The 23,896-nt window shown below is 49.4% G+C and overlaps 1 protein-coding gene across 1 annotated transcript; it reads right to left on the bottom strand.

The window, feature by feature from the left end:
* Positions 1–7,841: 7,841 nt before the first annotated feature.
* On the bottom strand, positions 7,842–17,548 carry Zp3 (zona pellucida glycoprotein 3). The gene is made up of 8 exons (XM_076840059.2): positions 17,240–17,548; positions 14,523–14,641; positions 13,665–13,768; positions 13,411–13,588; positions 13,197–13,314; positions 8,678–8,769; positions 8,415–8,545; positions 7,842–8,077 (listed from the first exon to the last, which is right to left on the bottom strand). The coding sequence occupies exons 1-8, from the start codon at positions 17,546–17,548 to the stop codon at positions 7,842–7,844; spliced, it is 1,287 nt and encodes a 428-aa protein (XP_076696174.2).
* Positions 17,549–23,896: the final 6,348 nt, after the last annotated feature.

The following is a 23,896-nucleotide window of genomic DNA, read 5'->3' as shown; positions in this document are numbered from 1 at the left end:
ACAAGGCCCTGGATTCAATCCCCAACACCACCCAAATAAATTTTTTAAAAAGCCAGTTTGAAGCTGGTCAGGGTCGTACACACATGTAATCCCAGCTACTCAGGAGGCTGATCCTAGCTACTCTGGAGGCCAAGGCAGGAGAATGCAAGTTCAAGGCCCACCTGAAAAACTTAGTTATACCCTATCTCCAAATTTAAAAAAATAAAGAGGGCTGGGACTCAGCAGTATAGCATTTGCCTAGCATGTGCAAGACTCTGGGTTCAATTCCCAGTGCTGCAAAAAAAAAAGGCCAATATAATAATTTTTATATATATATATATATGTATATATATATATATATATATATATATATACACACACACACACACATATATATATAGATAGATAGATAGATAGATGTTGTAGTTGGACACAATACCTTTATTTTGTTTATTTATTTTTATGTGGTGTTGAGGATCGAACCCCGGTGCCTCTCGTGCGCTAGGCAAACACTCTACTGTTGAGCCACAACTCCAGCCCAAAAGCCAATTTGATCTTTAAGCTAAATATGTTGTTAATGTTGCCTCTGTGTATGTGGGGGAGAGGGGAGGGTGCTAGGGATTGAATTTTGCCCATGCACAGTACCACTGAGCTTCCATCCACAGCTCGCTCAGCTTTACTTGTCTGGTGGTATCTGACCTTCCTCTGAGAACTTCCACTGACTTACAGGAGCTGCTTAGGGTACAGTGTGAAAAAACACCTGATATATCTATATGGAGAGGGCACCATGAAAAACTCTGCAAGAGTCAAAATGCTTCCCGTGTTCTGAAGCAACCCTCCAGGAGAGGCTTTGTCTTTGACTAAAGAATTTAACAACTCTGTAAATGGCAGAAAATTGATAGCAATGTTACCAGGGTTCCTAGTCCAAAGACCTGACTCTGGGGGTCCCAGTGAATCAGATCCAGCTATTCACCCCAGAAACCAAACAGAAAAAGTAATGGAGAAAGTCAGGAAAGGAACTTATCAATGTAAGGATACTGGGAAGACAGGAGGGATCAAGTGGCATCAGCCCTGTGATCAGAGCTGCGGGCATGAACTTTAGGTTTCTTTTTTATTGTTTTTTTGTGGGGACCAGAGATTGAACCCAGGGTTACTTAACCATTGAGCCACATCCCCATCCCTTTTTTTTTTTTTTTTTTTAGTTGTAGATGGACACAATACCTTTATTTTATTTATTTATTTATATGTGGTGCTAAGGTTGGAACCCAGTGCCTCACATGTGCCAGGCAAGCGCTCTACCACTGAGCCCCAGCCACAGCCCTCCCAGCCCTTTCTTTTTGTTTCATTTTGAGACAGGGTCTCAACTAAGTCCTTAGGACCTTGCTAAATTGCTAAGGCCAGTCTCCAATTTTTGATCCTCCTGCCTCAGCCTCCCAATTCTCTGGGATTACAGGCATGTGCCAGCCCTGAGCTTCAGGTTTGAAAAGGGGAAGGAATAGAGGAGAGTGTGAGAGGTGTGTGTCAGTAAGCAGTCTTGGTCAAAATGTGTTCTGGTTGAGCCAGATGTGGTGGCCCACATCTGTAATCTCAGCAACTCCTGTGGCTGAGACTGTGGCTGAGACAGGAGTACTGCAAATTCAAAGCCAGCCTCAGCAATTTAGCGAGGCCCTCAGCAATTTAGTGAGACCCTGTATCAAAATAAAAAATAAAAAGATCTTGGGATGCGGCTCAGTGGTTAAGCGCTCCTGAGTTCAATTCCCAGTACAAAAGAAAAAATAAAACAAATGGTGGTCTGGTTGGCCATAACTCAGATCTGGTTCTGTGAGTTCCTGGAAGCCAGGATTGCTTCTGCCGAGCTGGGCAGCTTTAGTTTCTGTCCTGGGGTATTTGCTTCCACTTAGGGGGGCATTCTTGTCAGGGGGTGAGATGCCTGCAAGGCGGCTGTTGCTGGAAGGTTTCAGGCAATGACCTGAGACTTCTGGGTACCCTCCAGGAGTCTGGCAGTTAACAATCTGTTTATTTTCAGGTCCCTGCAAGCCTTCAAAGTACTTTAGCTACTCTTACCCTGATGCCTTTAGCTTTGATGGAGGACAAGATAGATTTACCTAATTTGGGGCCATCAGCCTTGTATCACCAGTTTTCAGACAGAACCTAAGGTTTTAACATGTCTACAGACAGGAGCTGATCAGGGATCTTACCCAAAGTTTAAGGTAATAAGGGACATAGATGCACGTTGCAAACAGAGGTGCCAGACTTTCCCCCGCTTTAAGTTCCCACTAAAAGCAAGTTTCACTTCCTGCTGCAGCACACAAGGGAACAGTCAGTGCTCTTAGCAAAATCACCCTCAAAATCCCTATTCGAGAAATGCAAATTTTTTGTGTGTGTCTGTGTGTGGCTCGCGCACCAGGGAGCCAGGGATTGAACTCAGGGGAACTCAACCCCTAAGCCACAGCCCCAGCCCTATTTTATATTTTATTCAGGGTCTACTGAGTTGCTTAGCACCTCACTGTTGCTGAGGTTGGTTTTGAGCCTGCAATCCTCCTGCCTCAGCCTCCTGAGCCGCTGGGATTATAGGAGTGTGCCTGGCGCAAATAATTCTCTTTGGGGCTTCAAACACATCAACCTGAAGTAGAACTGTTAAGAACTGTTAGAATTATAAATATGACACTCTAAAATATCTTTTTTTATTAGTAGTATGGAAATTAAAACCAGGGGTGCTTAACCATTGAGCCACATTTTCACAGGAGAAGGAATGTCTCTGGAGAAGGATCCGAGGAGTTCCCAAGGAGAGAGGGGGAACTCAGCTGTAGGCATACTTGAGAGAAAAGAATTTCAGCATAAGCCAGACAAGACACAGACAGGGGTCTTAAGGCAGATACATAGTCAAGGGAGAATGTGGATGGTCTCCAGAGTAATAAGTGGCCATGACTTGGGCTGGGGGTGCAATGTTTGTACAAGGGCTGCGTCGGGTCAGGACTGGACTGAAGGTGGATCTAGGGCAAGGTGCACCATTTCAGCCAATGTCCCTGCGCTGGGTATTTCCCTCATCTTACAAGGGCAAGGCCAAGGGCATGTTGCGCAAGATTTACAGCTTTGCTTTCTGAATCTCAGTGGCTTGCTGGCATTTCCTTTAAGATTCAGTATTCTCTTTTTATCCTAAATCCCTATCTCAACATCTCCAGCTCTTTATTTTTTAGAGAGAGAATTTTTTGATATTTATTTTTTAGTTTTCGGCGGACATAACATCTTTGTATGTGGTGCTAAGGATCAAACCTGGGCTGCACGCATGCCAGGCTAGCACGCTTGAGCCACATCCCCAGCCCCTATTATTATATTTTGAGACAGGGTCTTGCTAAATTGCTTAAGTCCTAAATTGCTGAGACTAGCCTTGAACTTGCTTGCCTTCCTCCTGCCCCAGCCTGCCTTGTAGCCGAGATTAAATGTATGAACCACCAGGCCCACCTTCAAGGTGGAAATATAAATCTTTAGCATATTTTGAGCTGGGTATTTGGAAACACTGTATACATTGTAGTTTTTTTTTTTTTTTTTGTACTGGGGATTGAACCCAGGAGCACTTAATGAGCCACATATCCAGCCCTTTTTATGTTTTATTTTGAGACAGGGTCTGAGTTGCTTATGGCCTTGCTAAATTGCTGAGGCTGGCTTTGAACCGGAAATCCTCCAGCTTTAGCCCTTTGTTGGGGGGTGTTGCTTTTAAGGGACAGTAGCTAGGACTGAGGCAGGAGGTTTGGAGCTAAAAAAAAAGCCAGTCTCAGCAGGTGTGCACCACCACACCTGGCAGCTTTTAACATCTTTTTTTTTTTTTTTTTTTTTTTTTAAAAGAGAGAGTGAGAGAGAGAGAATTTTAATATTTATTTTTTAGTTATTGGCGGGCACAACATCTTTGTTTTGTATGTGGTGCTGAGGATCGAACCCGGGCCGCACGCATGTGAATGAATTCAACATAATCCTTGATATTTGCCCCATGTATTTGTAAGGATCTCTTTTTTTTTTTTTTTTTTTTTTAAAGAGAGAGAGAGAGAGAGAATTTTTTTAATATTTATTTATTTATTTAATTATTTTTTTTAAAGAAAGAGTGAGAGAGAGAGAGAGAGAGAGAGAGAGAGAGAGAGAGAATTTTAATATTTTTATTTTTTAGTTCTCGGCAGACACAACATCTTTGTTTGTATGTGGTGCTGAGGATCGAACCCGGGCCGCACGCCTGCCAGGCGAGGGCGCCAAGGCTTGAGCCACATCCCCAGCCCTATTTGTAAGGATTTTCATTTGTCCTTTAACATTTCTCATTTCTCCCTGCTACTAGGAAGTACAAAGTCAAAGTTTGAAATCTACACAACTGAACTGTTGATTGCCCTAGTTTCTGTAGGAAGCTGCATGCTTCTCTGATTTTTGGCTAAGAACAAGTGTAGGAAGCTGCCCTAGACCTTAGGGAAATGAGAGTTTAAGTAACAAAGTCTGGACAACCTCTAGCTGCCTTTCAATTCCTTTTCTATACCGGCTCCTCTGGGAGGCAGGAAGGGGTAGGGGGCCTTGACATCACTGCTGGAGGTCACCTCTCTTGGTGATGTGGGCAGCTCCCCTGCTGAGCTGACATCCACGTGGAACTGGCTGGAGCTGACCATCAGGGTCACATCCTAGTTACAGTTCCTCCCATCCCCAGCAGAGCTACTCCGTCTGTCAGCCAAGGAGAGAAGTAGAATGAAAGATTAGTACTCAGGAAGTTACAACATTCAGAAACCTGGGACAGGAAACTGGTATTCCCACCGTCCCGTCGTGGATGCCCGTAATCCCAGTGGCCCCGGAAGCTGAGGCAGGAGGTTTGAAGCTCAAATCAGCAATTTAGAGAGGCCCTAGGCAACTCAGGAGACCCTGTCTCTAAATAAAATATAAAAGAGGGCTGGGGATGTGGCTCAGTGTTTAAGTGGCCCTGGGTTCAATCCCCAGTACGAAAAACAATAAATTTGTGTTCATTGAGGAATGGTCCTTAATATATCCTGGGAGTAGCAATCCTTTACAGAATAGTTCTCAATGAATACATGCTGGCCTCCTGGTGACACAGGAAAGCCAATCCTGGCTATAACCCTGAAGAAAAGAAACCCTCCACCCCTAAACAGGTCCATGCTAGGCAGAGCAGGGGACTCTGACACAGGTCAGACAGAGTGGGATGTGTAATCAGACATCATGAGATAGGAATTTGGGGATACAGAGAAAGATGAGTCTCAAGCAGCTCCTGGGGCCAGGGTTGTGGTTCAGAGGTAGAGTGCTTGCCCAGCATGCCTGAGGCACTGGGTTTGATCCCTGGCACCACATAAAAATAAAAAATAAAGGTCTCGTGTCCATCTACAAATAAAATATTAAAAATAAATAAGCAGCTTCTGAGCAACCTAACCCACCTGGGTTCAGGCCCTTGGCCTATTTCCCTGTCCACAAAAAGTAGCCCGAGATCTTCGAGCCAGATCTGGAAAAACTGGTGTGAAATTGTGCAGTAACTGTGCCCCGACTCCACCTCTAGTTCAGTCCTAGCTACTGTACCATAAAAGCAACACCCCTGAACAAAGGGCTGCCTTCTTTCCATCTGGGGATGGTCCTTATTCTCCCTTGAACATGTATTTGTGTATTTCTTTACCCCAAAAGACATTTTTGATGCCAGGGATTGAACCCAGGGTCACTTAACCACTAAGCCACATCCCCAACCTATTTTAGTGTTTTATTTTTAGGTAGGGTCTAAATCCTTAGGTTCTAAGTTGCTGAGGTTGTTCTAGAACTTGTGATCCTCCTGCCTCAGCCTCCTGAGATGCTGGAATTACAGGTATGCACCACCGTGCCTGGCTCCAAGTCATCTCTTCATGACCTGACTTTCTCCCTTGAATGTTTGTCTTCCTAACTAGATCTGAATCTCTGACTAGCACATGCAGAATTTTTTTTTTTTTGGGGGGGGGTGCTAACAGGGATTGAACTCGGGAGCACTCAGCCACATCCTCAGCCCTTTTTTTACATTTGATCAACAGGATCTCACCGAGTTGCTTAGTGCCTTGCTTTTACTGAGGCTGGCTTTGAACACTTGATCCTCCTGCCTCAGCCTTTAGAGCCACTGGGATTATAGGCATGCACCACCAGGCCCAGTTGAAATTTTTTATTTTTTTAGTTGTAGATGGACACAACACCTTTATATGTGGTGCTGAGGATTGAACGCAGTGCCTCACACATGCCAGGCAGATGCTCTACCACTGAGCTACAGCCCCAGCCCTATGAAATTCTTTTGAGACACCAAGGACCCCCCTTGCCCCAAGTTGAGGTTCCCCTCTCTGGGAACTCCTCCAGGGACAACCTGACTCCAACCTCAGAGCTCTTTGCCAGGGTGCTGTGTGTGAACCATGATCCTACTTCATGCTCTGCTCATTCAAGCCTCTACCGATGAGGTCCCCTGCCCAGCTAGACATAGCAGGAAGCCAGTTCTGGGGCCTGGAGAGCCCGACTCCAGGGACAGTTTTCTCCCAGGCTCCAGGACATGCTCTGTTGGTTCCGCTAGCTCTTCCCAGCAGGAAAGGTAGGTCCGGGCACGCTGAGGCCATGTTGGCTCCAAGCCCTGCAGCTGCTCCCTCATCCAGATTGTGGGGTCCCCTCCACCACTTTCCTGGAAGCCGTGGTCCTCTGTCCTTCCACACCCACCTCCCCTATAGTGCTTTGGGGATTTGCTGTAGGAATGCCATCTCCAGGAAGCACCCCCTCTAGTCTCCTGCTGCCCTACCCAGGCCAGGGGAGGTGCCCTTCCTCCCTGTTGCCAACCCCTGGCCACTGTACTTCAGGGGAAATTTTTTGCCGTGCTGGGGCTGGAACCCAGGGCCTGGCACATACCAGCCTCTCACTCCTGGTACTGCAGATTGAGCCCAGAGATTTTTGACCATGGAGCTACATACCCTACCCTGTTTTATCTTAGAGACAGTCTCACCAGTTGCTTAGCACCTCACCATCCTCAAGGCTGGCTTTGAACTTGTGATTCTCTCATCTCAGCCCCCTGAGCTGCAGGCATGCGCCAAAGTGCCCAGCTTCCCCAGCCTCTTTTTTTAAAAAATTTTTTTTTTAAATGTGGTGCTGAAAATTGAACCCAGGGCCTTGCACGTGCTAGGCAAGTGCTCTACCAATGAGCCACAACCCCAGCCCTTTTTGAGACAGGGTTTCACTAGGTTTCTCAGGGCCTCAAACTTCCTATCCTCCTGCCTCAGCCTCTTGAGTAACTGGGATGATACGGGGGGCATCATACTCAGCTCTGTCACCACATTTGAAACCCTGCCTTCAGCAAGACCCCAGGCCAAAGATGAGGAATGTGAAGGACCTTTCAGCATCCCAGCTCCCACTGGTGTCCAAGAGCCCTTCCCAGCAGGTTCCAGCCCCATTTTGCCTCCGAGAACCCCCCCAGGTGCACAGAAGTAGCCCCAAATCTGGGATGCTCTAGGGACAGTGACCACTACTGAGAAGGTGGAAGGCTTGGGAATGCTGGCTTGGCTGTGGCAAGCATGCACCCTGAACATACTAGGTATGGACGACGGTCATCACCCAAGGCCAGAACTGCAAGATTCCTACCTAGAAAACAGGTTGGCTGGGTGTACCCTGCTCTTGTCCAACAGCTTCTATTGTGGCCTCCTTGGAATCAAATTATACAGTTGCCCCTGGAGAAGTGAGGTCTGTACCCCAGAAGCCCACATATGCCCCCAAACCAGGAAAATATAGGTCTACGTCCCAGGGCTTCCAGACCTTCTAGACTGGCATCCGGAATCAGGCCTGCCTGGGGAATCGTGCCGTTCGACAGTCTACACTGCACCACATCCAGAGCTGCTTCTCTTTTATTAAGGAGAGGACATGGAGTGGGAAGAAGTGTGGCACCTCCTGGCAAGACCCAGGACAACAGCAGCCAGGGTCAGGAGCGCCACCACAGCCAGGCTCAGGCCCAGCGCCATGGAGGCGTGAGCAGGAGTGTGCCAACCCTCCACGCCACGGTCGCCACGGTCGTCAGCCTTTCCCAGGTCGTCAGCCTTTCCCAGGAAAATCAGTGGCCCCACGGTGACATCTGCTTCTTCAGTCACTATGAAGAGAGTGGGACACCTGAAGGTCACTTTTGTCCCTCACCAGGAGTCAGATTGTGGATTTTGCTGTCTTCATAAGCTGAACTAGATTTGGCCCTAACAGCTGTTTATTCTCCCAACACTTCCTATTATGTCCCAGGAGAATCCCAGAGCACAGAGTTCCATCTGCTATTGGAAGGTGCTCAGAGCCCTTTTAGCCTTCTGTATATAGCCCTAAGCCACATCCCCAGAATCAACAGCCTCAGTGAGGGACAAGGGAAAATATTACCCCAAGATGACAGGTGTCCTAGAATATGAGGAAAACTAAAACTCAGTGACTGGCCCATGATGACATACCATGTCTGCGGTTTCGTGATGTGGCCTTGGGTCCCTGGACAGGGGGCTGCCTCCTGGAAGAGCCTGGTGTGCCACAGTCCCCCCTGCCGCAGCATTCACAGATCTCAGCAGAGCCTTCCACTGGCGACCAGCTGAGAAGGGAAGACAAGCGGCTTGAGGTGTCCTTGCTGACAGAAATGTGGCTGAGGGGATACTGTGGGGAGTAGACGCCAGGCGTCTCTGGTTAGGTTTCCACCCAGGGACACAGAATCTGCTCTCCTCACCTGTTGGAGGACTTGTTGAAGGAACAGGCTTTGTTGAGTTGATCCGGGGGTTGGTGGGCAGGAATGACCTTCAGATGGCAGGTGATGTAGATCTGAAAGAAATAGCAGGTGTGCTGGTGACTTTGACAAACTGGTTCTATAACCCTTAGCCCTTCCAGGGGTCTGGAAGATGAACTTCCATCCTTCAATTTACCCCAAAATTGCAGAATGAGTAGCAAATCTAATTCTAAGCTGGAACCCATCGTTTCCATGGATCCTTTCCCAAATAGTCTAGATCACATGTCACCGTGAGCCCTGGGCTCATGAAGTCAGCCCCTCAGTGATGAGGAGAAGATTGAGTATTGTAAAAGCCCTCCACTCAGACCAAGGTGACCCAGTGGGTGGTAGACACCTTCCTAGCAGGCAGCTTAGCTGGGTTTCTGAGATTGCCACCTGTCCCTTGACGGATTGACAAACTACTTGACGGATTGACAAACTACTTCTCGGAATGTAGTCATTGGATAGTGCCCCATTTTTCAAAGGAAAGTGGTTTCTGTGACCCGAGGTCCTTGGACAGAGATCTCTTGTACTAGCTTCTCTAGAGTTTGCACCAGACAGAAATTTTCTGGCTATTTCCTTGGAAATGTTTCCCGAGTTTCTCTTCCTTAGGCATATGCTCCCCCGGACCGCCGCCCTGCTTGCACAGAATTGGGGATTGAACCCCAGACTCACAGGCTCGGCAAGGACTCTACCCCCTGAGCCCCAGCCCAGCCTATGTCTTCTATCCATTTGTCCTGTCAGCTTTTTCAAGTTTCTTTTGTACCAGAGATGAACTCAGGGGTACTCAACTGCTGAGCTAGAGCCCCAGACTTATTTTGGTGTTTTATTTAGAGACAGGGTCTCACCGAGTTGCTTAGCACCTCACTTTTGCTGATGGCAGCTTTGAACTCACGATCCTCCACCCTCAGTCTCCTGAGCTGCTGGGATCATAGGCCTGTGCCACTGTACAGGCTCTTCGAGCATCTTTAGTGATAATGATCAGGCTAGTGCCCTGGCTAGACTTGGCCTAGCCACAGCCTCTGACCTGTCACTTAGTTCTTCTAGTAAAATAAAATCCTGCTGGGAGTTGAGGGATCTATGTCCCCAGAAGCTACTCACCAGGAGTCTGACACCCCAGCACAGCACCTGGGCTGAGGGCTTTTCTTGTTTTGCCCTTTGATCTAACCTATGGCCCCAGGCATGCAAGTGCCTCTCCCCCGAGCTGAGCTATGTGCCCCAGCGTGGCAGGGGGTATTCTGACAGCCTGGAGTTCAGTTCAGCCCTGAGCCATCCCAAGTTAGGGATCCCTTGCATATTCTAGGTAGGGTTTGGACACCTTGTTTCATTCTACCACCTTCTAGCTGAAGCCTCAAGCAGAGCCACAAGCCTTGGCCACCCCCTAGTGGCCAAGTGAAACCATTTCAGAAACTTAAAGCTAGACCTTTGGGGATCTGGGATGTGTTTTTGGCTGCCTGCCTATCCATCTGTCCTACAAGATAGCTTCCAGGTCCTTTAAAGTCCTTACTCCATAAAGGGGAGCTGCTTTTGTCTTTAGTGTCCCCCCTGACTTTTCTTTTGGTGCTAACCTAGAGCCCAAGATCCCCAGATGTTCCCCTATAACTTTTGAGACAGGTTCTTGCTAAATAGCTAGATCTGATCTCAAACTTGTTATCCTCCCACCTCAGCATCCCCGGTAGCTTGGATTACAAGTGTGTGCTGTGCCTCGTCCTAGTTACAGCTCTTTTTTGTACCAGGGATTTAATTCGAGGGCACTTAACCACCGAGCCACATTTCTAGCCCTTTATTAATTTAGGGACAGGGTCTCTCAGTTGCTTAAGGCCTTGCTAAGTTACTGAGGCTGGTTTTGAACTCGCGATCCTCCTTCTCAGCCTCCCAGACCACTGGGATTACAAGTGTGCTCCACCGTACCCAGCCCCTTACAGCTCTTAAAAGTTGTTCCTTCTCCCTGTGCCTTGGGCCACCATCCACCAAGCCATGCCTTCCATGTTTGAGGGTGAGCCTGCCCAAGTCCTAGGCTCCATGAATCCAAATTGTCCTCTAATCTTAAAGATGTCACCAGCTCCACTCGCACCCCTGTAGCTGGCCAGCACCTGTACGAAGGCTTATATTTTACTCCCCTCCACCCATATCTGCTGTCAACATCAGCTCCCTGCTCCAACCAAGATCTTCTACCCTAAGACCCACAAGGTCACTGATCTGAGGACCAGGGCACCCCTTTTCTATATCTGTTCTTTCTCCCCAGTCCCATTTCAACCCAGGACCCTCCATGGAGAGCTTCCGGCCGTCTCGGCATCAGATTCCCACCCCACTTGTCACCTACCCATCTGTATCCAACAGTTCCCCCCCCCTCCCCAGCAAGGTTGGAGCTGGGGAGATAGCCTCAATGTCATGCTCTACAACTCCCCTTTGTCCCTTAACACTGCCTAGCCAGATGAGCCCATCTCGTTGGTTGGTAAACTTGGCTGCTTACTAGGATCACTTGAGAGAAATGTATCAAACATTTAATAAGAGAAAGATACAACAAAACGCTAGTAGATGATGTAGTAAAGTGCTAATGCTAGCCTGTAATCCCAGCAGCTCAGGAGGCTGAGGCTGATTAGCAATTTAATGAGGCCTTAAGGGTCTCTAAAATAGACAAAGGAGCTGGGGAATATGGCTCAGTGGTTAGACACCCCTAGTTCAATCCCTGGTACCAAGAAATAAAATGCTAACAGTAAAACCTAGATAGTAGGTGTGTTTGTAAAACCCAACTTGCCACCTAGTTAAGTGAAAATGTGGGATTATGTTGTCTTTGTGGGGATTGAACCCAGGTCCTTGCACATGTGAACTACATCTTTACCACCAAGCTACACCCCTAGCCCAGGCATCAGTATTTTTGTGACCTCTCTAGGTGATCAGTAGAGAATCAACATTAAAAACCCCTGTTTTGGCCAGGCACTGTGGTGCACACCTGTAATCCCAGTGGCTCAGGAGGCCGAGACAGGAGAATCACAAGTTCAAATCCAGCCTCAGCATCAGTGAGGCACTAAAGCAACTCAGTGAGACCCTGACTCCAGTAAAATAGAAAATAGGGCTAGGGATGTGGAACAATGGTTAAGTACCTCCGAGTTCAATCTCTGGTACAAAAAAAAAAAAAAAAAAAAAATCCTGTTTTGGGCTGGAGATGTAGCTCCGTGGTGGATCATTGCTCTCACTTGTGGTAAGGTCATGAGTTCAATTTCCTGCATCTTTAAAACACCCTACTTTACCTGATCAGCTATTCCAGGCTTCCCATTCCCACTCCCATATCTGGGAACTGGTTTTTAATAGCAGCTTGATTTTTCACTGTAGGAGTCCACAATACTTGGTAGCTTCGCCAGCACTTCCCACACACCATCCTCCCCGACTCCCTGCCTCTCCATCCCTCTTAGTTTTCTTTTCCAGCTTAGTAGTTGGCAAGAGGACACCCTGGACCAATAAGGTTGACATCACCTGAAAACTTGCTAGGAATAAAAATTCTCAGCTCTAGTCTCGATTTACTGAATCAAGCCAAAGGGGTGGGGGCCCAGCAATCTGTTTCAAAGCCCCCAGGTTGGGGCTGGGGATGTGGCTCAAGCGGTAGTGTGCTCGCCTGGCATGCGTGCGGCCCGGGTTCTATCCTCAGCACCACATACAAAGATGTTGTGTCTGCCGAGAACTAAAAAATATTTAAAAATTCTCTTTGAAAAAGAAGAAAGACAATGTCCCCCAGGTGTTACTGGTTTTTGTCACTAGTCTAGCCTAGGATCAAGTCTAAGGGGCGACTCAGCAGAGGGGGTCACAGCAGCTCTTTGCTCCTGGAGGACCAACACCGCCACTCAACTTATCATCCTACAGCTTGGTGACCAAGCCCAGTAGTTATTGGTCTTATTTGGGCTGTCGGCTAGGTCACCTAGGTCCCTGTTCTAGTTTTCTTCTAGTTCTAAGATCACAAACTACCCATCCTGCATGGATTTTCTACCTGCTTATGGATTTGTGTTAGCTCAGGCCAAGCAGATGAAGCTGTGGCCTTTATTGAGGCCCTCAAGTTTAGAGTGACAGCTCTCTCTACCAGTAAGTCATTTGCTTAAGGGGACACCAGTGAGGGACAGCAGGAGGATATATATATATTTTTTTGATACCCAAGATTGAACCCAGGGGTACTTAACATTGAGCCACATCCTCAGCCTTTTTGTATTTAGTCACAAGGCCTTACCAAGTTGCTGAGGCTGGCTTTGGACTCAATCCTCCTGCCTCAGCCTCCTCAGCTGCTGGGATTATAGGCATAGGCATAGCCACCGCCCCAGCCACCAGGCTGCTATTAAAAAAAAAAATTGAACTCTGGATCATGCTTCTTTTTCCCTTTGGTGGTGCTGGGGATTTAACCCAGGGCCTTGTACATGCAAGGCAAGGACTCTACCAACTGAACTATATCCCCAGCCTCCAGAGTTCAATCTTCTAGGCAACTTTAAAAAGCTAGTACCGTATTTCTGGAGTCGTTAGCGAAGTGGAACACATCCATGGTGAATCGGAGAACATCGGTCTTAGACCTGGGAGCTTGGAATGCAGAAGAGCCATCGGAGAGACCGTCCACAAGGCAACTTGGAAGGGAACAAGGGAACATGTTAGAGGCTGGGGACATAAGCTACGGGTCATCTGGTGACCAAGACTCCCTGGAAAGTCAGCCCAGGCCTCACCCATGGAAGTCCACAATGCTGTGACGAGGCGAGACGCTCTGGTCTGGTGTCGGGGTGGCTACACAGTGGTCTACAAACAGGTGCAGTGGGGGGTGGCTGCCAGTGTGGACATCGGCCAGGAGGTAGGCGGTGTCTCCCAGGTAGAAGGTGGGGGACAGTTTCTCAGAGGTCCAGTTCTCTGGAGGACACAACCAGGGCTAGAGACTGCCCAGAGCTCCCCTCCCAGCTCCCCTCGCTCCCCAGCCCTGGCTCACCCTCCATCAGGCGCAGAGAGAAAATCAGCTGCTTCTCTGAAGACACTGTGGTCCTGAAGGGCACCCAGGTGGGCCAGATGGCCTGGCTGCTCACATTGCCCTGCCTGGGAGAACCGTCACAGCTGCCCACACCCGTCCCAGGGCACACCCCCCTCCACCACCCCAGGGCCTATGGCAGCAGGGGGGTGTCCAGTTTCTCTATGACAATGTCCTCAGTGATGGCCCACAGGCAGCTAGGCCAAGGTACCCAAAGCCTGAGCCTGTCCCTAAATCCTCCTGAACATCTACACTTGAGAGCAGGACTAAGGCCTGTGCCCTCCGCTGAGCCTGACGTAGGACCCAACCTTGACTGCACAGGCCTGGTCACTCACATCCTGCTTTGGTGTGAGATTCATGGGCACATGCTTCATGCTAGGGGCTGCAGGGCCAGGACTTGGTGTAGGACCTACTGTAGCAACAGCATTTTCCCCCCTTCCTGGTACTGGTGCTCGAGTCCAGGGTGCTTAACCACCAAGCCACATCCCCATCTTTTTATTTTGGCACAGGGTCTCAGTCACAGCAGCACTATTGAAAGACTGCTTCTGACTGAGGAGGGCCTGGGATGGCCTAATACCCACCCCCCTCCAAGATCTAGGGCTACTCTAAGCCTCCCTTAAGAGGCTACGCAAGTCAGAGGCTCAGACAATTCAGAAGGCACCCCCACCTCCACGCAGGCTGAGGGCAGTGACCACAGCTGCCAGCACTTTCCCTTCTGGTAACCACCTGCAAACTGTTCCAACAAGCCAAGCCACCTGCCTGCAGCCACGGCAAGCCAGGGACATAGCCACCAGGGGCCAAAACGGCCAGTCCCACACTGACCTGGGGTAGCGGCACTCAATGGGAATCTCCACACGGTTGGTCCTCACAATGGACAGGTTTCCCATGGGATGGGGGTCATGGAGCAGGAAGGTGCTGTACACCAGGGCATCATCTGTCACCTGAAGCAAAGGGGAGGCGTTAGCACTACAGGCGTCACCTGGCCCAGGCAGGTTTGGCCCCTGCGAGGGTGCAGGGAGGGCAGCTTGCTGGGGTGAAACCAACTAGCAAGGAGGGGCTGGGCAGGTGTCCTCTTAATATCTCAGCATCTTTACCCGACACCCCTGTAGGTGTCTGCATCAGCTACGTGGCGGGCAGATAGGAAGCAGTGCCCAGTGACCTCAGGATATACACACCGCTTTTGGGCGGTAAAAATAGTATGACTTGAACTCGGGGATATTATGCTACTGATGGTCTCACACTTGTGATCCTCCTGCCTCAGCCTCCCGAGTACTGGGATTACAGGTGTGCATCACTGCACCTGCCCATGGGCCATTTCTTCTTATTGGGGTGGGAAGGCAAGAAAGACCTAGGGGCAGCTCGGTGCCTTTTCTTGGTGGGTACCAGGGATTGAACTCGGGGCCACTTGACCACGGAGCCCCATCCCCAGCCCTATTTTGTATTTAGGGACAGGGTCTCACTGAGTTGTTTAGCAACTTGCTTTTGCTGAGGCTGGCTTTCAACTCTTGATCCTCCCTTCTCAGCCTCCCGAGCTGCTGGGATGACAGGCGTGTGCCATCGTGCCTGGCCAATCTTCATCACTTCTCTCACCTTCCCACCTCATCTGGGGTCCACTTCAGAGAAGTGGAAGAAGGTGCAGTGGTCTCCTGAGGGCGGAGGAGACAAGCAGGCCCTGCCAGGGGTCTTTTCACCTCCCCTTACAGAACCTGCCTAGGAAGGAGGTCCCTTGGGGCCCAGCTGCCCCCACCCTAGATCTTCAGAGGGCAGTTCTAGATCTGTAAGTGCCCCAGACAGCCAGCAGCAGAATTTGTGGAACCTCTCATTTAAGAGAATAATTTCAGGGCGGAGCATTAAACTGAGCCCAGGGCCAGGTGAACCTCATCAGGGAGGAGGCAGAACACTGGCAAAGGAAGAAGCTGCCAGGCTTTGCTGGAGGCTTCACCCGAGACTCAGATGCTCATGGCTGCCTCCCATGCCCGTTCCGCTTTAGTAAGGGGTACACCTGGACTTCAGGATTTTTAGAAGCTCCCCAGGTTATTCTAGAATTTGGGACTAAGCTAGACTAATTTTTTTTTGTTTTTGGAGGTGGGGTACCAGGGATTGAACTCGGACAGTTGAGCACTGAGCCTCATCCCTAGCCCTATTTTGTATTTTATTAGGGACAGGGTCTCATCGAATTGCTTAGCGTCTGGCTAAATTGCTGAGGCTGGCTTTGAACTTGTGATCCTCCTGCCTCCCGCCTCCTGAGCTGCTGGGATTACAGGTGTGCGCTATTGCGCCGGGCTACACTAATTTTTCAAACAACTCTTACAGTACTGGGTGTGGTAGCACCTGCCTGTAATCCCAACGATTTGGGAGGTTAAGACACGAGGATCACAAGTTTGAGGCCAGCCTCAGCAACTTAGTGAGGTTTTTTTCCTCATTTTAAAAAAGAGGATTGAGCTCAATCCTTAGTTTAAAAAAAAAAAAAAAAAAAAAAAAAAACCACACACCACAACTGAGGCTGTAGCTCTGGCTCCCCAGGAAGACAAGGACAGCGAGTTCTTGAGGAGATTCCTGGGGGAAATCACACTTGAGGCCAGAGCTCAGCCTATAGGGGTCCAGGAGCTGAATTGCCCTCGCCCAGCCAAGTAGAGTCCAGGGTCAGGTGAACAGGAGCAGGGCCCTGTGATGGAGGGGAGGACTGGCCCTCCATGGGCCAACAGAAGGAGGTCCAGGGGAATCAGGACTAGCTGGGGAGCCGTGTGTCCTGCCTCACCAAGTGTCCACCTCCCCACTTCCTTAGGGGAGGGGCGTGGCCTAGCTTACCTGAGGTCCCTTTCTAACCTGCATCCCATGTTAAGCCTCTACTGCTTGGACCTGCTCCCAGGCACCCAAAGGAAGCCTGGGAATCTTCAACAGGAGGTTAAGTTACGATGTCCCGGCCCATAACCCTTTTAGTTCAAAGTTTCAAGCCATCACACAGGAGGCAAGCCAAAATTCTCTTCCCTCTTTCTCCCCATCCCAGTGATAACTTTTAGGCTTTTTTTTTTGGGGGGGGGTACCAGGGATTGCACCTAGGGTTGTTTTACCACCGAGCCACATCCCCAGACCTTTTTGAGACAGGGCCTCTCTAAGTTCCTAAGTTTGGTCTTAAACTTGAGATCCCCCTGTGTTGCTGGTTATGGCAGGCTTTCTGAAGTGTCAAAGACTTTTCTAAATAGGCTTTTAATGCCCCTGGCAAGTACCTGGCTACCCGCAGGGTTATCCTGTCTCCCTGTTCTATGTTGGGTCCATCGCTCCTGCATCCTTTCTATGGGTGGAGGAAGTGGTCAGATGGAGCCAGAGTGGGGTGCCTGGTCTGGCCCATCGGTCACTGCCACTATGTTCTACTTTACCTCCCAGGTTTCAGTAGCCACAGCCAGGAGCCTCCCCATGGCCACCCCCAATGTCCAGGCTCAGGGCTCAACTGAGTCACCTCCCCATCTACAAGGGAAGAGTCCCTTCATGACTGCAACCAGGCTGTCCCCCCCCACCAGGACCAGGGGGCCCAGCCTCACCTGCACACCGTTACCACACTCATGCAGGCCAACCTCAAATCTGATCACATCAGCAGTGCCCACGGAGAACAGGGGTTCACAGCCCTCAGGGCCCAGGCTGAGGTCAGCAGGCTGGATTAGTTTCCCGGTGCCAAAAAGGTCCCTGCTGACAGCGACCACCAGCTGGGCTTCCAGACACTCCACTGCCACGGGGGATGCAGGCAGCAGCAGCTGGGTGGGCCCAGCCGCGATCCAGATAGGTTGTGGGGAGCACAGCTCTGTGCCCACGCACAGCAGAGAGCAGATGAAGAGGCCGTAGCTCAACTCCATGGTGCCGAAGGGTGCCTCCTGCCGTGCTGCGGGCAGCCGTCTTATACCCCTGGATGGAGGCTTTTCACCTGTGCTCCATTTGCCTCTCTTCCCCAGCCAGCTAGGCCCCTGCAGCTGCGTGAAGTGGTCCCCAGTGTGGATACATGGGTAACACCTGGGAGCTTGTTAGGCAGGAGGGCTTCCAGCCCTCGCCTAGAGGGACACTCAGAACCTGGTTTGTAGCTGGGACCCCCAAGGGATTCCTTATTTACCTTAAAGCATTCACTCGCGGCCGGGTCAGCCCTAATTGTCACCCCTTCTCTGCTCCCACCCTCTTAATGTTTGCTGTCCCGGCTCTCAGGAAGGAACTGAGGGTCTATGTGAAGACAGGAACAGGATCCAGATTGAATAGGGTGGGGGGTGTAGATCAGAAACAGCGGGAGCACGTGGTTGGCAAGAGTGAGGACAAGGATTCAATTAGAAGACAAAAGGAGTCCCTTGGGCCCCTGTCGAACATTATAGGATCAACTGAACACCATGTCCCTGCAGATGGAGTTCCTCCATTGTTATCCACCTCGAGAGTCAAATTCAAATTTATTTATTTTTGTGGTACTGGGTTTAGAACCCAGGGAGGTTTTACCACTGAGCTATATCCCCAGTCCTTTTTATTTTATCTTATTATTTTTTTAAAATCTTAAAACAGGGTCTTGCTAAATTGCTGACACTGGCCTCAAACTTGTGATCCTCCTGCCTCAGTCTCCCAAGCTTGCTGGGATTACAGGTGTGTAGCACCATGCCCAGTTTTTTGTTTGTTTGTTTGTAGTGCTGGGGATCAAACCCAAGGCCTTGTGCTGAAGTTTGGTTTTGGTATATTTCAGTACAAATATCCAGGGGCAAGTTCTTCAATGGAAAACATCTGAGAGAAAACTCTGTTCAATTGATCCATTTAATGGGCAGGAGGAGGGGAGGGCTGCTTAGGCAGGGGCAGCTGTGTGAGCAGAGATGGAGGACACTGGATAGGCCTGGAAGTGGTCAGGAGCCCAGAGTGGCTGAAGACTCTGTTCCCTGGGGGTGAGCCTAGGAGGTTGGGGAGGTGGGCTGGGCAGAACCCTGAAAGCCAAGGGGAGAGGAGGACCCAGGTGGGGACTGAGGCAGGTGCAGAATCTGGCTGGGAAGAGGGACCAGAGAGCAAACAGACTGAAGGCGTCCTGTCCCCATGGGAACGGCTTCCTTAGGCTGAAAAGTGGAAGACAGGGAGGCTGCTATCCCCTCCCAACCTTTCTCCAATCTATTCCTCCATCTCTAACATCCTCTCTTTTGTGTGTGCCCCCACCCACCACCCCCACCCCATACTGGGGATTGAACCCAGGGGCACTTAACCACTGAGCCACAGCCCCAATACTTTTTTATTTTATTTATTTATTTATTTATTTATTTATTTATTTATGGTACCAGGGATTGATACCTCAGGAGGTAACTCAACCACATCCCAGCTCTATTTTGTATTTTACTTAGACCCAGGGTCTCACTGAGTTGCTTAGTGCCTCACTGTTGCTGAGGCTGGCTTTGAACTCACGATCTTCCTGCTGCTGGGATTACAGGCGTGCATCACTGTGCTGGGCTTTTTAAAATTTTTTTAATTTAAGACAAGTTTTCAGTAAATTGATTAGGGCCTAAATTGTTGAAGCTGGCTTTGAACTCAAAGTCCTTCTGCCTTAGCCTCCCAAACCGCTGGCCCAAACGGATGTGGACCACTGCACTTCTTGGTTCTCTCTCTCTCTCTCTCTCTCTCTCTCTCTCTCTCTCTCTCTCTCATGTTCCAAGTTCTAAAGAAAGCCTTCTGTGACACCACCAACCTCAGCAACATAGCAAGTCAATGCTTCAATTAATTAAATAAATAATAAATAAGTAGGTCTGGGATGTAGCTCAGTGGTAAAGTACTTCTGGGTTCAATCCCTAGAACCCAAGTAAATAAAGCTGTCCTCATCCCAGATCTTTTTGCAGATGGAACTTTTGAAACAGTGAAGTTTCCTTTGCCTTCCTTCAAAGCTGGCTTTGAATAAACCTATTTTCCTAGTCTGGTTCAGTGGTGTACACCTGTAATCTCAGTAGCTCAAGAGGCCGAGGCAGGAGGATCTCAAGTTTGAGGCCAGTCTTGGCAATTTAGCAAGACCCCTGTGTCAAAAAAAAAAAAAAAAAAACAATCCAGGTGTGATGGCATACGCCTGTAATCCCAGCAGTTTGGGAGGCTGAGGCAGGAGTTCAAAACCAGCCTTAGCTATTTGGTGAGGCCTTAAGCAACTCTAAATAAAACTCTAAATAAATAAATGAATGGCTGGGCTCAGTGGTTAAGCCCCCCTGGGTTCAATCTCTAATACCAAAAATAAATAAATAAAAAAGGACAGGGAATGTAGCTCAATGGTAAATTACCCTTTTCATTATTTATTTATTTTGGTACTGGGGATTGAACTCGGGGGCACTTGATCACTGAGCCACATCCCCAGCCCTATTTTGTATTTTATTTAGAGACTGTCTCACTGAGTTGCTTAGCACCTTGCTTTTGCTGAGGCTGGCTTTGAACTCAGGATCCTCCTACCTCAGCCTCCCAATTTGCTGAAATTACAAGCATGGGCCACCACATCTTGCTCCTGGGTGGGATCTTATGCTGCCCAGTAACTGAAATAAGAGTCAGGAGTCTACTGAAAAATCCTAGCAGGAGATAGTGAAGTACCGGCAGGTGCAGCATTTAAAGATGGCCTATCACTGGGCCTGGGTCGAGCTCTCAGAGAGGAAGAATACAAAATTAGTGGCATTTAATTTTTTTTTCTCTTTTTTTGGTGCTGGTGACCAAATCTATGGCCTTGCTCATGCTAGTGGTATTTAAGTGGATTTATTGTTGTTGCTGCTGTTTTTTAAATTTGCTTGTGTTTTTGTAATACTGGGGATTGAACCCAGTGGTAGTAGACCACTGAGCTATATCCTCAGCCCTTATTTAATTATTGTGGTGCTGGGGATTGAACTCAGGGTCTTGTGCATGCGAGGCAAGTACTCTACCAACTGAGCTATATCCCCAGCCCTCATTATTTGCTTTTTGAACATACCAGAATGCTAGAAGCTGAGTGTTAAGAATCTAGTTGGGGGACTAGAGAGACAGCTCAGTTGGTAGAGTTCTTGCCTCGCATGCACAAGGTCCTGGGTTCAATCCTCAGCACCATAAATAAATAAAAATCCATATGAGAAAGATCTGCTGAAGATGGCAGAGAGACCTGTTTGATCCTTGGAAGTTTTTCAGAGTTCAAAGCCAGCCTCAGCAAAGGTGAGACACTAAGCAACTCAGAGCAACTCAATGAGACCCTGTCTCTAAAATACAAAATAGGGCTGGAGATGTGGCTCAGTGGTTGAGTTCCCTTGAGTTCAATCCCCAGTATCTTAAAAAAAAAAAAAAAAAAAAAAAGCAGAAGAAGTTTTTCAGGGACATACTTTTGGGGTTTGGGGTGTAGCTCAGGACAATGCCTAGCATGTCCAAGGCCCTGAGTTCCATTCCCCAAACCAAAAAGTATGTATGTATGTGTGTGTTTACTTTTGAGAGGCTCCTGCCCTTGAACTGATAGATGAGAATCTCTGGGCATTAAGTGGTGGGGGTAAGAATGTGCATTTAGTCACCCTCTGTATCCATGAGGTCTGTCCTAGAATTCAGATGGGGGATTGAAAATACTCAGGAAAGGCTGGGGGTGTGGCTCAGTGGTAGAACACTTGCCTTATCTGCACAGGGCCCTGAGATTTCATCCCAGCCACTGTAAAAAATAATAATAAAATCACAGGCATGTGTGGTTGTGCATAGGTTATATGCACATACTGTGCCATTTTATGTAAGAGTCTTAGATCATCTGCAGATTTTGGATCTTGGGTATCTTAGAAACCACCTGAGAGGGATGCTTGTATTTTATTTTATTTTTTTTTTAAAGAGAGAGGTGTGAGAGAGAGAGAGAGAGAGACAGAGAGAATTTTTAATATTTATTTTTTAGTTTTTGGCAGACACAACATCTTTGTATGTGGTGCTGAGGATCGAACCCGGGCTGCACGCATGCCCGGCGAGCGCGCTACCGCTTGAGCCACATGCCCAGCTCTGGATGCTTATATTTTAAACTCACTTCAGGGGTGACAGGATACATCTGGGTTTGGGAACCACCCTTTGAGGGCTCTCAGGGGCTCTCCAGCTCTGAGAGTTTGTGGTTCCAGTGGGCATGTGCAGAATCCCAGCCCAGCCCTGGATTGCAACTATAGGTCACCTCCTGACTTTTATAACTACAAAAACCCCAAAGGTACCAGAACTCCAGGTACCAAACAGGAAGACAGAATTGGCAGCATCTGAGACAGGGATATCCACCCCATGCACCCAGGCTCCTGGGGCCACATTTCCAGACCCCCACGGAGGTGCTGGTCAGGACATGGTCCAGCGGACTCCCGGGTTGGGTCAGGGCTTTCAGAAATCAGGGATGCTTGGCTGCTCTGCAAAGGGGTGGAGCCCTGTGCAGGCCTTTCAGAAACCGGAGCCCCGGTAGGGGGAGGGAGAGGAGGGGTTGCCTGGCCCTGAGAGTCCAAGGGCCCCCACCCAACCCCAGTGGCTCCTCCTCTCTCTGGTGCCCTTCCTCTGGGGCTGCTCCAGGCAGTGCAAGCCACCTCCACTCTTCCTTTGCCTTGCTCTGCCCTTAAGGTCAGGCGGGGACAGGCTGGGGCCACCAGCCAGCTCCATGGACAGGGACTTTGCCTCTGTTCACCTTCTATCTTTGGAAAGAAAAGAAGAAAGCTCTGAGTTGGTTTTCACTGGGGGGATCCTTCCCCCTCCCAAACATCCGAGGGCAGAGAGAGTGATTCCAGCTTGGATTGACTGTAGAAGAAGGGACAGAAAGAGCCCAGAACATTCCCCCAGGTATGGATCCTTCACTTTTGCAAGTGTATGTCTGTGTGTGTCTGTGTGTGTGACAGAAGTTATCCACTGGTCAGATGGGGAATTGTCCTTGATAATCTCCTGGACCCCTTCTGATGGCATCAATCTATGATTCTGCACCCATAACTTCACCCAGTCATTCAACAAACATTTCCTGGGTATCCTGTGCCAGTTGCTGCCCCTTAAATAAGATCTGGCTCCTGCCACTGAGGATTCATAGTTTGGATGGGGTTACAATAAGAATAATAACAGCTACGACACTCACTGTGGGCCAAACCTTTTACAAATGTTAGTTCCCTTCATCTACCAACAACTGTAAGTGTATTACTAACCCCATTTTACAGATGAGAACAGGGAGGCTTAGCAGCTTCTAAACACTTGTGTTGTGCTGTTGCCTGCCCTGTAAAGTGACAACCAAGGATTCAGGTGCACCTGTGGAAGGTGGAAAGGAAGAAGGTGAAACCTTATCTTGACGGACATTTCCAGGACATGAGCAGGACAGAGGAGCTGACTGGAAGTGGGGGTGAGGCAGGCTTCACCAGACACTTGGACAGCGCTGGGGTCAGCTAGGATTAGAAGTCCATGGAGATCAGGAGCAGGGTCTTTCTCCTTTGCAGGAGAGGGAACAGGGGCACCTGAGGATTCCTGGCAGGTTCTCTGGAATCTATCTGTCCCCACACCCACAAGCTGGAGATTGATCTGGCTTGGGGGTGGGTAGTGTCCCAGCAGCCTGAGAAGTGGGTGGCCTTGGGAGGCAAGGGAAGGTCCAGAAAACTATGTGCCCCAGCAGAGAGTGGCCTGTGGTTCTCCCCCTCCTCAAGGTTCTCAGCTCCCATCTCCCAGCTGTCCCCAGTCCAGGCAGAGGGAGGACAAAAGCTGATTATTCCACTGGGGGCTGTATGAGGCCCCATGAATGGGGTGCTGAAAACTCCGTGTCTGCGTCCAGATAGCTTTTCACCCTCTCCAGCTCTCCCCAACTATGGCAGGGTGGAGGGTTGTGGGCAAGGTGGAGACGAGACGAGGGTTGTGGGCAAGGGGGAGACCTTCTGGGAGGGGCATCAAGTACCAACAGAACCAGCCTCCAGGGCACTTCCTCCTGCAGTGCCTATCAGGGTGGCTGGGAGGCAGCTGGGTGTTCCTCTCCCCCAGCCCCCCCAACCCATGGAGGCCCTGCCCTGTCAACTTGGTCCCCAGCTATCTTTTGCGTCTGTCCTCTCTCTCTGTCCTTCATTATCTGGAGCCCTGAGAACCTGCATCAGCCTCTGAGCAAGTCTCCATCTGTCCCCGACCCGACCCACCAATTCATCATTGGCACACCTGGTGTCACACTCAGCTAAAGTCTGCCAGAAAAGGAGATGTGAAGGTGGGGGGGCTTCTAGGACACCGATGACCCAGAGTGAGCGCTCACTGAATCCCACACA

Source organism: Callospermophilus lateralis, chromosome 19 (genome assembly GCF_048772815.1).
Source record: "Callospermophilus lateralis isolate mCalLat2 chromosome 19, mCalLat2.hap1, whole genome shotgun sequence".
Lineage (NCBI taxonomy): Eukaryota > Metazoa > Chordata > Mammalia > Rodentia > Sciuridae > Callospermophilus > Callospermophilus lateralis.
This window is presented reverse-complemented; position numbering and strand designations above follow the sequence as displayed.

Bases quoted from the DNA above. Each gene is read 5' to 3' on its own strand.
- Zp3 (XM_076840059.2), bottom strand. From the start codon at position 17,548: ATGGAGTTGAGCTACGGCCTCTTCATCTGCTCTCTGCTGTGCGTGGGC. The intron at 14,642-17,239 runs GTGAGGCTGGGC...CCTTTGCTTCAG, and splicing joins AGTGTGGTAACGGTGTGCAG to GTGACAGATGATGCCCTGGT. The intron at 13,769-14,522 runs GTCAGTGTGGGA...CGGTTCTCCCAG, and splicing joins ATTGAGTGCCGCTACCCCAG to GCAGGGCAATGTGAGCAGCC.